The sequence below is a fragment of the Urocampus carinirostris genome, chromosome 5, assembly GCF_059441175.1.
Source record: "Urocampus carinirostris isolate Australia breed hairy pipefish chromosome 5, RoL_Ucar_1.0, whole genome shotgun sequence".
In the NCBI taxonomy this organism is placed as follows: Eukaryota; Metazoa; Chordata; class Actinopteri; order Syngnathiformes; family Syngnathidae; genus Urocampus; species Urocampus carinirostris.
The window spans coordinates 38,774,904-38,792,267 of NC_142353.1; the positions used below are offsets into that span (position 1 = coordinate 38,774,904).

General features: G+C 39.4%; 1 protein-coding gene across 6 annotated transcripts in view; it reads left to right on the forward strand.

The window, feature by feature from the left end:
* The window catches only part of LOC148366331 (rho guanine nucleotide exchange factor 28-like), a 65,071-nt gene that overhangs the window by 16,311 nt on the left and 31,396 nt on the right, over window positions 1–17,364 (forward strand). For 5 of the 6 annotated variants that reach the window (XM_088336778.1, XM_088336780.1, XM_088336777.1 and 2 more), the window contains exon 10: window positions 226–292. In XM_088336778.1, the coding sequence (XP_088192904.1) occupies window positions 226–292 (67 nt within the window). Of the gene's footprint in view, window positions 1–225; window positions 293–7,625; window positions 7,711–17,364 lie in introns of those variants that run through there. The other variant, XM_088336781.1, reaches the window with a different exon arrangement.

A 17,364-nucleotide genomic window follows, 5' to 3' on the forward strand; every position in this document is an offset into this window, starting at 1 on the left:
TTCATGTTTCTCTAAGACCTGCTGTATACACTGCAGATGGTTACCTAATTGATCTCTCTCACTGTCGTGCACCCACCCGACCTGCTGCCAAACACTTGTGTTTTTGTACTTACCCGGACTTGTTTTTTTTTTTTTTTAAGTTTTAGTGGAATGCTTGTAACCTGATGGAAAAGTCTCACCGTGGAAATGTGCGTTTTGCTCAGTGAACACTTTTTCTCTGGACAGGACTACGAGGAGCCGCTAATGTTTTGCCTCAATCAGGAGGACCAAGAGGACGAGCTGTCTGACTCCGGTAAGACGCTTCCTAATAATATTAATGTTTAAATCCTTTTTGAAAAGAAATCTTTGTACAAACACATTTTTTCAAGCCTGTGGTGTTTCAGGTGTGGATATAAATGTGGCTTTTGTCGGTTTGGCGTCCAAGCAGCTTTCAATCATTAAATGAGCTCAACAGTAGGAAACGTTTGACAAATCACATTTCAGCCCCCTGGCCTCTTTTTGAGTTTTGGATGCTTGTCACTCTTTGTTCGCCACAGTCAGGACACATGGAAGGGATTTTTCTTAAATAGCGTGCAAAGATGGCTCTAGTAACCGACCCGGAGCGGTCTTACTTCTGCCAGGACATTTTGGATCACTAACGAATTTGAAACGATGCTTCCTTTAAATCTCCTGTTGGACAGGAGGGGAAAGGTTTGAGAAGGGGAACATCCCGTGGGCTAATGATTGGCTCGATTTGCTAGTGTGCAGAATAATGCCTGAGAAGTATGAATGTCGCGGTTACAAGCTAAGGCTGTGGGCTTTACAACACTTGGCTCTTCACATCGGCAATTTTTACTTCCCTCGGCTGGCGTTGTATTCCAGGCTTTTTGCTCTAGTCATTCTGCATCTGTGTGTATCTGTGGTTACAGGATTTTTGTCCCTGCATCTTCTTTGAACACAACCGCTCGCGACCTTAACTAATCCTGTAAATGTTATGTTGGAAAGATGAAACAGCAGCTCATTTTAAATACCAAAATACTTCAGCTGTTACAGGTTTGTGTTATTACTTTCGCCAAGTCTTTTTTTTTTTACCACCAATGTCCTTTGTTTTAATCTTATATTGCATTTTTCTTATGTTTTGATATTTTTATCAGCATTAATATAAGCACATTATTCTAATCAGCAGATGATAGATAGGGAGATAATTATTTCATTTTTTAAATAATTTGTTTTCCCAAGATTTTATTTCAAACAGGTAAATGATTTGCTATCAGCAATTTTAGGGAAATTAGTAGGATTTATCTTTTTATCAGAATTACCATTCAATACATCTTTTTTACATTTTACATGCATGATAAAATATATTAAGTTTAGTAACATAGAAAAAACAATATAGAAGAATAAGCTTAATTCTCTGAGTTAGTTTATTTGGGGGCAGCATATTTTATGCTGATTAACCTTTTGGAATGCTTCAAATCCTCAGAATTATTATAAATAATATGTATATGTGTGTGTATATATGTATATATATATATATATATATATATATATATATATATATATATATATATATATATGGGGGGAAGAGTGGTTGGCTTGTGTATGTCACAGTTCTGAGGTCATGGGTTCAAATCCAGCTACCAGCCTTCTTGTGCGGAGTTTGCATGTTCTGCCCGTGCTTGCGTGGGTTTCCTCCCACATTCCAAAAACATACATGACAGGGTAATTGGCCGGTCCAGATTGTCCTTAGGTGTGAATGAGCAAGTAAGTTGTCTGTCTCTGTGTGCCCTGCGACTAGCTCACCTCCAGTTCTGGGTGTCCCCTGCCTAAAGATTGCTGAGATGGGCTCCAGCACCCCCGTGACCCTACTGAGAATAAGCGGTCCAGATAATGGATGGGTGGGAAAAAAAATAAAATAAAAAAATAAAAAATATATATATCTATATATATATATATATATATATATATATATATATATATGGGCGGCGCAGTGGTTAGCACGTGTGCGGCACAGTTCTGAGGTCGTGAGATCAAACCTTCCTGTGTGGAGTATGCATGTTCTCCCCGTGCTTGCGTGGGTTTCCTCCGGGCACTCCCGTTTTCTCCCACATTCCAAAAACATGCATGTCAGGATAACTGGCCAGTCTAAATTGTTCCATGGTGTGAATGAGCGGGTGAGTTGTCAGTCTCTGTGTGTGATTGGCTGGCAACCAGTTCAGGGTGTCCCCTGACCACTGCACGAAGATAGCTGGGATGGGCTCCAGCACCCCGCGACCCTACTGATGATAAGCGGTGCAGATAATGGATGGATATATATATATATATATATATATATATATATATATATATATATAAGTTATATCAGACCACAGTGATGAAAAGTGATCAACTATGGTGGCACCAGCGATTTGCTTTTACTTGACAAAAATAAATAAACATAGCCCATTTTCTGACCCATTATGGGTGCAATTTAATTATTTTGTTAGTTAGAACAGTTTAGTTTTGTACAGTGATTACAATTAAAGGATTTGTATTTAAGAGGATTCCTCAATCAATTGAGACGAAAACATCATCAAATTAAGCGATCATTAAATTACCTTTTTTGGAATCCCTAATATGGACTCTTGACTGCAACCGAGGAGCCATCAAATCGTCAGACAGAATATCTGACGTCAGAGCTTCAGCACTGGAGGCAAAGCAATGAGGAATTTTGAGGGTAGCTGTCACATATTCCCTGTCCATCCTGGGACCAGCGTCTTCTTTTCAAATCCATACCAGTTTCAATGAATCCACGCAAATTAAACGTAAACTTGGTAAGTTTAAGGTTGTTAATAGAAACTGACAGGAAACCAATTTATGTGAAAAAAGTCCTGTTTTCAATTCCTCTGCCTACCCCCATCTTTGCCCTTCTAATGACCCCCCAAATTTAAATACCCAACCCAAAACACACACATGAACACATTCACACGCAATCCCCCAAATACTAACTCACACAAACACACTCATTCACCCAATTCCCCCAATTCCCTTTGCTGTAGGTCAGCATTTTAATGTGTGTTTAGTGAACAACCAGTAAATGACACTTCATCCTCAGGGGTTCTGCTCAATATCTGAAGAAAGGAGTCATAGTTAGTTGCACTTGTGTGTGCATATGTGTTCAGAAAAGGGAAAATGCAAAGTGTGTGTGTTCTGAAAGGGGCACGGGGTATAAGGGTATGAAAAAAGGGCTGATTGTGGATGAATGGGGGTTGCCAAGGCGTTCCTGAAAGCTGTTTCCAGCAGCTTGTCAAGATCCCCGGGACAGGAGCAGAGTGGAGTGGTGTGAGAATGCTGGATGTCAGTGAAATAGGGAGCGAGAGCAGACAATTTATGATCCAGATAGCTGGGAAGAGCGACAAAAGATGATGAATTCAAAGCCAAAAATGCTAACTGGAGTCCCTGACCCCAGCTGAGGGATCTAATTGGAGAGAGGAAAAAAGGACTCAATCTCACACTGACTCCACAAAGCCAGCTTTAACGGTTGCTATTACAGTGCCAAAGTCTGCACCCCCTGCACAAGCACCCTCATATAATATTTTTACACAGGCTCATTTGGCACTCATAATTTTCATATGCTTTCTTGATACATCTGCAAAATGTTAGGCATTCTTTCTTGGTGCTTGTAATTGAGATGGGTAATGACAGTCCTCTACCCGAACCTATGTGTGCCCTTGTTGCTCCAAGAGGCATAATTGTAAAATTGGCGAAAGTTGAAAAAGGGGTGTGGAAAGGACAAGAAGATTCAAGAAGAAAATAGCCGCAGCTCTTACTTTTGTCTCCATGGTGAATCTGGTGACCTGGTAGTTTGTACCCTCTTTCTTTTTCCCCGCAGAGACGAGCATGTTTTTTACTAGGGAAGTCCCTGTTCCAATATTTTGTGTTGGTTTCAACTCTATATATGATTATATTTTTAGAATTGGAGATTATTTTAATCAGGCTATGATATTTGGCGGAGTCCGTGCGTCTATGCTTCCAAAACATACAGTACATTATAGATTCTGTAGAAGATTCAAAACACTATTGTTTCCAAAAAACGGAATTTCAAAACTCTTATTTATTTTTACATAGAAGGGCAAGCGATATTTTTTCTCAATAGTGACAGGTTGGTGACATTATCACTGTTTAAAATAACCCTTTAATAAACCATCAGGGGACAAATTGAATCATGAAAAAACAAAAAATTAACTCTTGTGACGATATTTGCTTCATCAACTTCATCATTGGCTTCAATGCTAAAAATAGAATTGGACAGTGACAGCTCTAATTTACTTACTAACCAATATGATTGTGACTTAAGAAAATACATTGTATAAATTACATTATATGCAAGGACAATTGAATGTATTAAAAACTAAACTGGAACTTTTCGACTAGCGGGCTGCATTTGGTTAAATATTTAGCAGAAGGGCCTGGCCGGGAGGAAAAAAACATATGGGTTTTATTGCTTTGTTTTTACCAATTCAGTCTGCATTTTGACACCTTGCAATTTTTTTGTAAACAATTCATTCATTAAAAATATTACAAAAATTGAGAAGTCTTTTTAGAACAGCAGCAATGATATGAATATTTGAATAATTAAACATGCAGACGGTTACAAGTACGTGTTATATATTTTTTGCTGAAGTTCTATAAATAGATTATTTATTAAATTGGTCTTGAAACACCTATGATAAAAGCAATACATTATGTCCCCTCTTTAAGAATTAAATTCATTGAAAAACCCAAAATGCAATACAGCTAGATGTGTTTTTTAATTTTTATTTTAGTTAAATTTGATAAATATCCTCCATCCATTATCTGCATCGATTAGGGTTGTAGGGGGTGCTGGAGCCCATCCCAGCTGTCTACGGGCAGTGGGCAGGGGACACCCTGAACTGGTTGCCTGTCACAAGGCACAATGAGACTGACAACACACTCGCTCATTCACACCTAGGGACAATTTTGGAACGACCAATTAACCTGAAATGCATGCTTTAGGAATGTGGGAGGTGACAGGAGTTCCCCGCGCAAGTATGGGGAGAACATGCAAACTCTTCAAAGGAAGGCTGATTGCCGGATTTGAACCCATATCCTCAGAACTGTGCCACTCAGCTGCCGTGCCGCCTGATAGATATCCTGATAGATCTCCTGATAGATAAAATCAACACCTGATTAAAAAAAATAGAAAGTGAAGGAAAATGTACCCAGCTTGTATGTTGGAGACACAGGCTACAAGAGTGGCGCCAAACTTTACCATTTCATATACTCAGGGTGTTATAAAAGTCTTGGGCACATTTTGTCATTAAATATCTCTGAACTATTCAAGATATAAAAACACATCTGGTGAATTCAGAAATCTTGTAATCTCATACAACACACAACACACATCTGGCCGATAGTACAAATCTTGCCAAACATGTCCCAGCATTGCATTGTCGATGGTTGCTACATGGGGGAACATAAAGGAATCCTTTCACAAATCTTCACAAAAAGAAATTGTATGGCATGAGATCCGGAGATCTGGGTGGCCAGGACATGAGATTGTGATCATTCGGACCATCCAATCCATATGTCTTGTATTGTGTTCAGAAACTGTCCAACTAGTGTGACGTCAACCCATCCTGTTGGAAAACGAAGCCACCAGACTCTTTCTCACTCCATTTATCCATGAATTAGTTTTCCAACATGTCGAGGTACGTCTCACCATTAACTGTTGCTCTTTCAAAGAAGAGTGGCCCGTAGAAATTTTTGTTCGACATAGCACAAAGCACGGTCACCTTTCGGTAATCTCGCTGATGCTCAAAAAGTTCATGTAGGTTCTCAATACCCCATTTACATGGAAAGTCGTCTCATTGATTAACAACGGGCCAGTCATCAAAGCCGTCATCTTCCATTTTCTGTTGCATTGCATTACAAAAGTCACAACAAGATGGTTTATCAGTGTTCTCTAACTGTTGGACTAACTCTAGCTTGTAGGGCGTCATGGGTCGTCGACTTCTTAAACAGTTGTTGTAGAACACTGATGTTTCCCAACTGGCTCTTTTAATCGGTATACCTGAGGTAAGCTGGAAAGCACTATAAACTTGTTCACTCACATCTTGTGAAGTTGAGAGATGCCCTGTTCTTTTGCTGGGCATATACACCCATCCCTTATGAATTTACCATGCCATCTCACAATGGACTTCGTCTCTTCGTCTCTTTCCAAATGTCATGCAAAATGCACGTTGGACCAACAGTTCATGATTCAGTTTTTGCAAATTCAAGCACACAACCTTTTCTGTTTTAGTGAATGCTGTTGATGGGTCTGAAAATAAATCTTAAAAATTGATAGCCTTACGGATGCCACTTCGGCATTAGCTCAGGAGGTAGAGCGCTCATCTTGGGATCAAGAGGTCGCAGGTTCGATTCCAGGCTCCTCCGTGTTATATGTTGAAGTGTCCTTGGGCAAGACACTAATGTCCCCAATAGCAGGTAGCAGCATGGCTGACGATGCTATCGGTTAGTTAGTGTGTAAAAGGGAAAAGTGTGAAGCACATTGTAAAGCACTTTGGGAGGTCTTCATTGACATGAAAAGCTCTATATAAATTCAGAACATTTACATTCACATTTATGAAAGACTCAGTTTAATTAGCTTTAAAATGGAACAGCTTTTATACTACTACCATTCATAGTTGAGGAGATATGGAGACTTTAAATGTGCCCAAGATTTTTGGAACACCCTGTATTATCATTATATTTTTAAAATTTAACAGGCGGGATAAAAAAAGAAAAAACTGGCCCGCAGCCTATAGTTTGCCCACCCCCGTTTTAGACAGTCAATCACTCAAATTGTCAGTGGAACAAAAATGTTTTTTGTTGCATGATGAACATTTTGCAGCCAAGGTACTGATTCCATTAACAACACGATAAATAAATGGTATTTCCATAGCTATAAAACTATATTTCATAAGGCTGAAGTAAAAAGTGGGAATGGTTCACTGTCTTAAAGAGAGACCGTTGATAAAAAAGAATTGATCAGAAGCCAATCAATCTTTGTCGGGACATTTCTACCTCCAATTGCTTGGTGTGCAGCACACGTTCCATCCTCCCATATCTCTGAGACAATCATGAACTTAGAGGGTTAATGATTTCTCCAGCGTCTGAGAGTCACCTTCACTTGGCTGTCTGCGCTCATGTTTGTCTTCTCTATAGGTTCTGAAGTCACTCCCATGTTTGACTTTCTCTCTGTCTCCCACGTTCCTTCAGTCACTCTTTCCGGACTGCCTCCGACCCGCTCTACCAGCATGTGTTCACTCATCTACCAAACTGTGTGTGGCACATGAGTGTAAAGTCTTAGGGATCCAAGGTATTGAATAAGCGTTAGGAAAAACTTGTTAAGCATGAGAACTGCAGTCGACTCAGAGTTGGACTGTTTAGTTCTAAAGGGGAGGGCTTTAGGGGGAGGGGTGCTCGGGGAGACTGGGGGGAACATGCTGGCTCACTCCTAAAGTGTCAGAGTGTCTGGAGTGGGGCTCTGGAAAAAGGAGCGATTGCTGCTGCTGCTGCTAGTCCACAGTACGTGTCTTCTACCATGGGGGAATATATGTGAACTCAATCTTAAACTGGATTTAGAAGAGGGCAAGAACATCATGGATTCTGACTCAGATTCTCCGTTCAACTACTCATGGCCTTCTTTTACGAGGATGAGGATGCGTAAGAGTTCTGGCAAAAAAGGTAACAAATGTTAGATTGTATGTCCAGAATGTATGATTGTAGAATATAGAATAGTTTGTTCTGTGTATCTGCATTGTTGTAAAAATAAGCGTTATATAGGCGTTTAATATGTGGTAATGTGTTGGTCAGGTGAGAGATTTGTAAAGTTGGCAGGTTCACATTAAATTTCAGTTTGTAGAAACCTTAGATTTCTTTGTGAGGGTGCTTTAAAGTCGAGTGCCACCACGCAAAGTTCTTCAGTCCCAGTGAGGTAACTGTTTGCCGGTGATGTAACTTGATATCTGACAGTGTGTCGTGAAATGTCAGATGTCCTCACCAGGGTAATTGTTGACTTTGAGTCCGTCGATTTCATCTTCGGTGCACAACGATGTTAAACTCCTTGATGTGCAAAAAGTATGCAACAATTCACTATGCCTGTTAAATAGTGTATATTGCCAAAATAGGTTGTATGAATATTACAATGATCCTAAAGGACACATATCCTCTGATTTCTTTTTTTAAGAAACTATGAGTGCTTATAAGAGCTGTACATAATTTGGACCTTCTTTACTCTCTGCTGCCATCTCCTGGCCTGTGTCATTATTGCAGCCTCACTCAGCTCATTCATGATGCATGAGCAAGTGCTTGCCTTTCTTAGATGTGCTCAAATGAACTCTTCTTTTTTCATATTTCTTGGGATTTAAGTTGGCATTTGGACTGTACTTGAAGAAGGCCTCTTCTTACGTTCACCGTTTTCAGGCTACACTAACAATTCGAAACAAAAACAAAAAACCATGAGGACGAGCATGACGTCACTCTCCAGCAATAATCCCTCTCCAAACATCCAATCCTCTTACCTGATTTGTTCCACCTCGAATGGTTTTGCTAAAAGTAAGATAAAAGCACTTAGGCATTGTGGGAAATAAAGTATAAAGTCTCTTTGCACGCAATTGGCCATTGTTAGTACATATTTAAAAGAGAAAATATTTAACATTCAGCACCTCAATCAATGCCTCTCACACTTAAACATTATATCCAACCCTTGACTCAGTGGTGACGCTTTTTCATCAAATATAGCTTAATTTAGTGCAGAAGTAGAACATTCGATTGACAAAAACACACCAGCAAAGCAACTTGCGGCGCTCTGCACTGAAATTGTGCTGTGCTCAAAGACCAGGCATGCAGTCTAAACTTTGCAATATTCAAAGAAAAAGCTCTGGCGTCTAAATTTTTCCAACTAGGATGTAGTTGTTTTACATCCGGGTACTTCTTTTAAAATATGTTTTTCAAATTGACTTTACTTTTTGACAAAAACAATTTACAATAAAGGGTCCCCACAGTTCTACACACATACAAAAGTATGCATTTACACAAGATTCGAGGAGACACTGTAATTCTCACAAACGGGATATTGGAGCAAAATATGATGTTGCCTTTAGAAAATTGACATTTTAAAATGGTCAAAAGCTGCAAGAAGTCAATATGTCTCCCTAAAGTGACCTGATGAACTCATCAGCACACTGTTTGATTGTTGCTTAAGTGTGCAAAAGTTTTACCAAAAGTGAGAGAGCAAGCAGACAGAGCAGAATCTCAAGTTACTGCCATGTCTGTGTCATGGCTTCGCTCCAGCCGTCTTTCCCTCATCTTTGACTGTAAACCTCAGCAACACTATCCCATTTATTGGCTTTTATTGAAACTTATGCTGACAATTTTTTTTAACCTTGCCGACTTGTATTACAAAGCCCCAAATCATAATGAAATCCACCATCAAAGTGACCATATAAAGCCTTGGTCATAATGACTGGCTTGCAGTTTGGAAAGTGAACAAGTCAGGCCGTGGAACATGCGTTGTGATTAATAACTCAAACTAGATGAAACATTCACTAACTTATACCTAATGTTCAATTACCTTAATTGACTGGCTGCTATTCTTAAATTATTATTCAGCCGAATACTGCAAATACGCTAATCAAAAACAGTTGAGTACTACTGTTCACAAGATCCTGGGGTCCTAAACTCTTCAGGTTGCACCCCTTTCAAGCATGTTTCACCTCAATCTTTGTTTTGATGCCAGATTATTTTGAAGCATTAAATGCATGATGGGGTAAATCCAATCAGAAGAAGTATATGATCTAAACCAGACATGTCCAAATTCTGGCTCGGGGGCCAGTTGATCAAATTTTTACAGGCCCGCGGCCTCCGTCATAAAATGAATATGTTGACCGCAGTATGAAATGAATTTGTACCAAAAAAAAAAATCACCATTTCACCAGATGATGGCAGGAGCCACATTGCCCTTGGCTTTCTGTGGGAATCTTAGCCTACTCCTTTTCCGACATGGCGACTGTAAATAGAAAAAAGAGATGTTGAATGTGAGGGCCGCCGCTTCCAAGACAAGTGTAATTTGGAGTATTTTTTCATTGAAATCCAAAACAACTGCGACGTCCCAATTTGCCAAGAGACATCGGCTGTTTTCAGAGAATACTATATAAAGAGGCACTGTCAGACGAAATATGCTGACTACAAAAAGCTAACTGGAAACAAACATTGGGAAAAGGTGAAGCAACCCTGCGAGTCTGATGAAAATGCTACAAAGGCGAGCTATGAGGCAGCAAAGCTGATCACCAAGCAGTGAGAACCGTTCAAGGAGGGTACATTTTTCAAAGACTGTTCAAAGAATGCCAGGCTTAGTAGTCGACCCTAACACATTTACAGCTTACCAAATCTGGCCCGCTTTCTGGAAAGTTTAGACCCCCGTGATGTAAATGGAACCTGCATGCTCTCAGGGGAAGACACCCATGCAAACTTTTTAAGAATTTTAAATAACACATATCCAGCCAAATCAAGTTTTTGAAAATTTTGGTCAATTTAAAAAAATAAGTTACAGAAGACTTGGTCCATCTTTCGACCTCCACATTCCGAACAAAATAGAGAGAAAATTGTAGTTCACGTAACATTTTTGAAGCACTTCAATACTGGATGGTTTTATTATACATGGTGTGCACTACTTGACACTAGGTGGTGCCAAAGTTCCGGCTCCTCTGCCCACTCTCAAAAAAGTTCAGTTTTGGAATGTTATTTAGAAAAAATAAAATGTAAGTGGGGCAGCACGGCGGCGCAGTGGTTAGCGCGTGTGCGGCACAGTTCTAAGGTCTTGGGAACCTCCTGTGTGGGTTCAAATCCAGCTACCAGCCTACCTGTGCGGAGTTTGTATGCTCTCCCTGTGCTTGCGTGGGTTTCCTCCGGGCACTCCGGTTTCCTCCCACATTCCAAAGACATGCATTTTAAGTGGATTGGCCAGTCCAAATTGTCCCTAGGTGTGAATGAGCGAGCAAGTTGTCTGTCCCTGTGTGCCCTACGATTGGCTGGCAACCAGTGTCCCCTGCCCACTGCCCGATGATTGCTGGGATGGGCTCCAGCACCCCCGCGACCCTACTGAGGATAAGCGGTGCAGCTAATGAGATGAGATGAGAAAATGTGAGTGAGATCATTGGCTTGCAAGGTCTTTTACAAGAGTTGCACCATTATAATAGAATAGAATAGAATAGAATATACCTTTATTGTCATTGTTACAAAATGGGTTGAACATATTGTGACAACGAAATTGGGCGTGGCACTCCAGTTTCACATTTAACAGTGAGGATAAAAGAAAACAAAGAAGATAAAGGAACAAAGAAGATAAGGTTATAATTTACACAATATAAAGGAACAAAGAAGATAAAGGTTATAATTTACACAATATTTACACAAGAAATGTGGGCATGTAGGATGTTACATACAGTTTAACCGTTATGCAGGATGTCCACATATCTTGGGAGCTAACTTTTTCTTCCACTCGTGGACTTGCTCCCCAAATGTCTTTATACGCCACTATTTCTAATATGGACATCGCATTTATGTGTTAGTTTACCCATAAGTAGTTTATTTCTATCTTTTTGGACATGTACTTGTCACCAAGCGCAACCTCAGTAGAAATGTTTAAATCTAAGCTTAAAACACACTTCTATTCTATAGCATATGAATAACCTGTATTTTATGTTGATAATATCTGTGTATTATTTGCCCTCATGTAGGTTTTAGATGAGGGGATGGTGTCTGTAGTTTGCAATAGTCTTTGATCTGTGCAGCCCTTTGAGACTCTTTGTGATTAAAGGCTATACAAATAAACATGACATGACTTATATTTTTGTTCGCGTTTACCTATCCTAGAGGGTTGTGTTTAGGCCCGCTGAAAAACGCATGGTTGACCGGGCCATATTTGGACACCTCTTTTGTCAATGTTAAAGATTGTATTCCTCGGATTTTTTGTAGTGTCTTTTTTGCATTGCACCTGCAAAAATTCCCTGTTTTCTCAGCTGTAAAGGCATTTTTACGGTTCATTTCTTCACTGAAGGCTGATAACTGTTCGCAAAAGTATTACCTCCCCATGGTTCTTTCGTTTCGGCTCAAATGTAAACATGACGGGAACACGCCATGTGATGCTTGGAACAACTGCAGGTGTCGTTGCTCAAGGTGGTTTTGTGGATTTTGGGGGGTCAGTTGTTGTTACTGTATAAATAGTCTTTCGTAAACTCTGGAATCGAAAGAAAAAAAATCTGTCCATTTTAAACTCCATTTATTATTTAACTTTCCCCCTGATGTTTCTGGCCTTTCGTGAACTAGACAGATGTTCGGCACTTCATGACATCATGAAAGCAGAAACGCGCCGATGATTCATGTTTTTTGCTCACAAAAAAAAGAAAAGAAAAAAAATAGTGTTGGTTTGCCCGAATGACAGGTATGACCATTGTCCGATGGAGCGACGCAAACCACCTGCACCTAAACACCACCAAGACCAGAGAGATGGTGGTGGACTTCAGGAGAACCAGAACTCACCCGGTTCCTGTAACCATCAAGGGAGAATGTGTAGAATTTGTCCAGACCTACAAATACCTGGGTGTGCAGCTGGACAACAAACTGGACTGGACTGCCAACACAGAAGCTCTATGTAGGAAAGGGCAAAGCCGACTTTACTTCCTCAGAAGGCTGGCCTCCTTCAACATCTGCAAAAAGCTCCTGAAAATATTCTATGAGACAGTAGTGGCAAGCGCCCTCTTCTATGCGGCAGCGTGTTGGGGAGGCAGCATCAAGAAGAAGGATGCCTCTCGTCTCAATAAACTGGCTAGGAAAGCGAGCTCTGTTGTGGGCAAAGAGCTGGACAGCCTAACAACAGCAGCTGAGAGACAGGCACTGAAAAAGCTGAGGTCAATCATGGACAATCCATCGCATCCGCTTCACAGCATTATCTCCGGACAGAAGAGCAGTTTCAGTGACAGACTGCTGTCACTGTCTTGTACTACGGACAGACTGAAGAGTTCTTTTCTTCCTCATGCCATGAGGCTCTTTAACTCCACCCGGCAGAGTAAAGGCCCACATTAAACCACACCACCTACATTGGATCTTACTGCATTATGTGTAGCACTATTTAGTTAATCTATATAACATGCTAAAGTGGGCATTTGCACGTCACACTGGGTAGTTGTATATTGTTTTTCTTTTGGCTTTATTATTGTATTGTTCTCAGCTCAGGGATGCTGCTGGAAATGTGAATTTCCCTTAGGGGATGAATAAAGTATCTATCTATCTATCTATCTATCTATCTTATGTTGAACGCTCCCAAGCAGCCTCGAAACAGCATGGACATGGAGAAAGAGCCCTTGTGCCAAAGCCAACTCCCCCTTTTCGATGATTTTCTCCCGGGGGTGTGCGCAGGTTGAAGGGTCGCTCGCTGTGTTTAACTGCCCCGTTCTGGAGATCTGCCACTGACTGCCGCCTTTGTCTTATTTTTGGAACTGCTCTAACTTTCTTCAGCAGTGAAGGTACTGCTACTGTATAGGGTTCGCGCTCACTCAGGGATATGCTGCAAATACCACACATATGCTTCCGTCTCTGGGCACAATCCCGAACAAATAGCCTGACTTTCTTAAGTATTTTATGAAATCTACTTTGAAATGGCAACCTGCATGCAGACATCGCTCAACAGTGTGAGTAATATGATCTCTCCCGGCTTCTCTGTTATTTCTACGTTAACTGATGTTAAACACAGATCTCCGCGGCTGGCAGTAATGATCGCCAGGCAGTGTTTAATGGGTCCGAGGTGTCACAATGATCTGGGCCGTAGGGGCCAGCAGTGGCTCCAAACCAGGTCCAGCAGCTGAATTATTAGCCCCCACTCTGAATTTACCATAAGTGGCTTTATATGAGATGATGGCTTCTTTTAAATGTTGTTTGACACAAGTACAATACAGCTGCAGTGCAAAAGTTGAAGGTATCCCAGTCCATGACACAAAATAATTTGGTTATTGGATTTCCTCACATGTTCAGTCTGTGCCTTGCAATAATAATATTTGATCTCTTTTACTACTTATTTTGTTTTATTGTATCTTAAACATTGTGTGTGTCTGTGTATAACATGTTTTGGGTTGTTGGGGATAAAGATTCAATTGTCTTATTGTACAGTAAATGCTGTTATGCAGCACTTTGAGTGGCAATTTATTGCCTGAAAATTGCTTTGCAAATAAATCTGATCTATTTGAAAAATTAATGTTGCATTGAGTCATTGCAACCACATTTTCAGGGCTTTATTTTGTATTTGTTGGGAAGCCTAATGTGCCATTTTCATGTTTGCTTTGTTATTTTACTTTTAGCTGTTTTTTTCTATAATTCATTGTAATCTAAATTTGAAAAGGTTTTTCCCACCTTTTAAGACTTGGCTATCCGTCATAAACTGCTTCACATGCCCCCCCCCCTTTTATTATTATTACTGCACTTTGTTTTTAATTTTGTTTTTATAGATATTCCTCTTCTATATTTTGTGTACAGCAATCTTTGGTGTCCTGAAATACGCTTCTATGTAAAATGTATTATTCTTTTTCTTATTTGTTTGTTATTTGATATTATTTCTATTTTGTCATTAATTTAATTTACTCCAATTTGATTCAATATGAAATAGCCATTCTTCATTAATTCATTAAAACATAAAACAAATTTATGTGGAAGAGAAAAACGGTAGAAAATACTTTTTAGTTTTTTGTGTCTCCATTGGGGGCTAGGGAAGTCACAAAAGGTGCTGGGTAAAGGAAGGAAATTGAATAATGGGAAACAAAGACACAGTCTAAAAGAATGCAAGGCTGGATAGATACAAATTCCTACAACTCAATCTGCAACCTTAATGAAAGTGTTTAAATCTAGGCTTAAAAGACAGTCATATTCAATAACTTATGAAAGATGTTGACCTCGGGAAGCTGTCAACCAGACTCTTTTATTACCTATATTTCATTTTGATGGTGTATGTGTATTGTCTGTGCACCCCTTTGAGACTTGATTAAGGGCTATACAAACAGCAATGACTTGACTTGTGTAAAATGATTCTTATTAGACTAATCAGATTTTAATAAGTAATAGACTAGAAAAAAAATCTGAATTTTCACAAAATGTTATGTAATGTTGAAATTTCTTTGAAAGTTAATTTTAAGAAAATAGGCATACACAATAATGGTGTAAAATAGAAATACTTTGTCATAAATGTATTTGGAAAAAAAATTATGCAAAAAAAAAAACCCAACGTATTCATTAAATATTTTTCAAAGCATATTTCTACTACTTATATTTGCTTGCTTGGGAAAACCATATTTTTTGCAGTTAATAACAAAGAGGGATAGGCTAGTATATTATCTATCTGACCTTGTTTTAATTTTAGTCCAATAACATTTAGTATCAACAAAAACTCAAAAGGTAAATATTTTCACAGTTGCGTGCAATAGTGTATATTTTCAGTTTCGTGCTGTAGTATATATTTTTACAGTTTCATTTGGCAGCAGCAAAAAAAATCTCAAGCTATGTTTTCACAGTTTTGTACACTTGTGTGAAGTGGCTTTTTTGATGTTGATGGCTCTGCTACGGTCTCACAAGTTGGCAAAGACTGGCTAGAGAGCAGCGGATGCTCTTTTGAGCAATGTTGTTTACTCTTTTCCTGTCCAATGCTCTGCTCCCAGCATACCACGTGGTAATGCCGTATGCCAAAATGATTTGCAATGTGACTGTGACTGTAAAAGGACACTAGCATATTATCTACCTTTAAGAGCATACTCATTGTCAATTTTGATGACTATTGAGGTTATGGTTAATTATACTGCGATTGTCTGAAGCGAACTGTATTGAATTATTTGTAATGGTTGCATTGCACTAAGCCAATCAACTTTCAAATATTTTCCCCCCAAGTAATACTATATTCGGATTAACTTTAAAAGTCTGTTGAATTGGGTACACCCTCACTTTGATATTGTTGCATTCAAGTACCTGTAAAGTGAAATAAATGAGCTGTTAACCACAAAGCCAACTTCTGGTATCTTTGGGTTTTAGGACATATGCTTTACTGAAGTGCTTTGGAGGTTTTGATCAAGGTGATACATGTTATTCACATTTACAGATGTGTGACTTACATCTGTACCTTCACATTAGACATGAATGAACCAAGAATCTTCTGGTTTTCTCATCAATGTCTACTTGACTCCTTGTGGCTTCTCAGATTTATTGGACGCGCAGCCGACAGGAAGCACAACCATTTGCCGGTCTGATTTATTCCTCCTCTATAAAGCCGGACTTCTTTCCTCTTACTGTGTGGTGCCAGCACCTTGGAAGCGATTACTGTTGGGTTTGAGTGTTTGAGTGACGACGAATTCAGAGTTTTGAAGGAATTAGTTTGAAACACCAGTTACCAGGGCAAGCGTGGCGTTTTATGAAGTAGAGCTCTAATTCTAAGCATGACATTTAGTTATGCTGTCTCTGTGAGTTAGCATAATAAGCATTGCACCGTATCAGCGTCCGTTAATGGTGGTTAGGATTTTTTTTCCATGGGAAAACACATGTAAACAGTGACCTGACGAAAACGGAAAACTGGGGATCTTAATAGAGACTTACTGACGAGATGCGACACACCTCGGCGACACTCATGAGGATGAGATAGAACTCGACAGGACAGCAGTAGTAATACAAGGAAACAGAGACCATTTTTAAACCATAATAATGTATTTTGCAAGGTTTTCCAGCATATGGTTTAGGTAAACGTTCACATAAAAACAGGAAATCAAATGTCACTGAGATCAGATCTTTTGACCAAAGTGATCTTTTATAAACTTTTACAGTATTACCGTACATGAGCAATGATTGATCAGTTGAAAAATATTGCTGATCACATCTGCACAACATTGGATGCAAGGGGAAACAAACCCTGAATGCAGCAGTGAGGGTGCTGAGTCCTCACTACTTGACCACTAGTGATGGAGGTGACATCGGAAAAGGCTTTAGATTTCATCCCATCATGCTATTTTTACTCAAAGTACCACGTTGTCGAATACGTTAGGCCACGATTAAAATAATGTATTTACAACATAAAATCTGAACCCAATACAAAAATGAAATTTATAAATGTTGTTATACGTGGGACCATAAATAGAATAATTTATAACTATGAACACAATACCCAAATTTGTAAATTTTACTCAATACCAAAGTGAAATTACACCTTTTTGTATCGTGTTTATTGTTTTTGTTGTCAATTAATGCTTTTAATCATGCGTGACAAAGGAGTCCTGAGTCCACCCACCAAATGTGTAGATTTTACTTTGGTATGGTGTT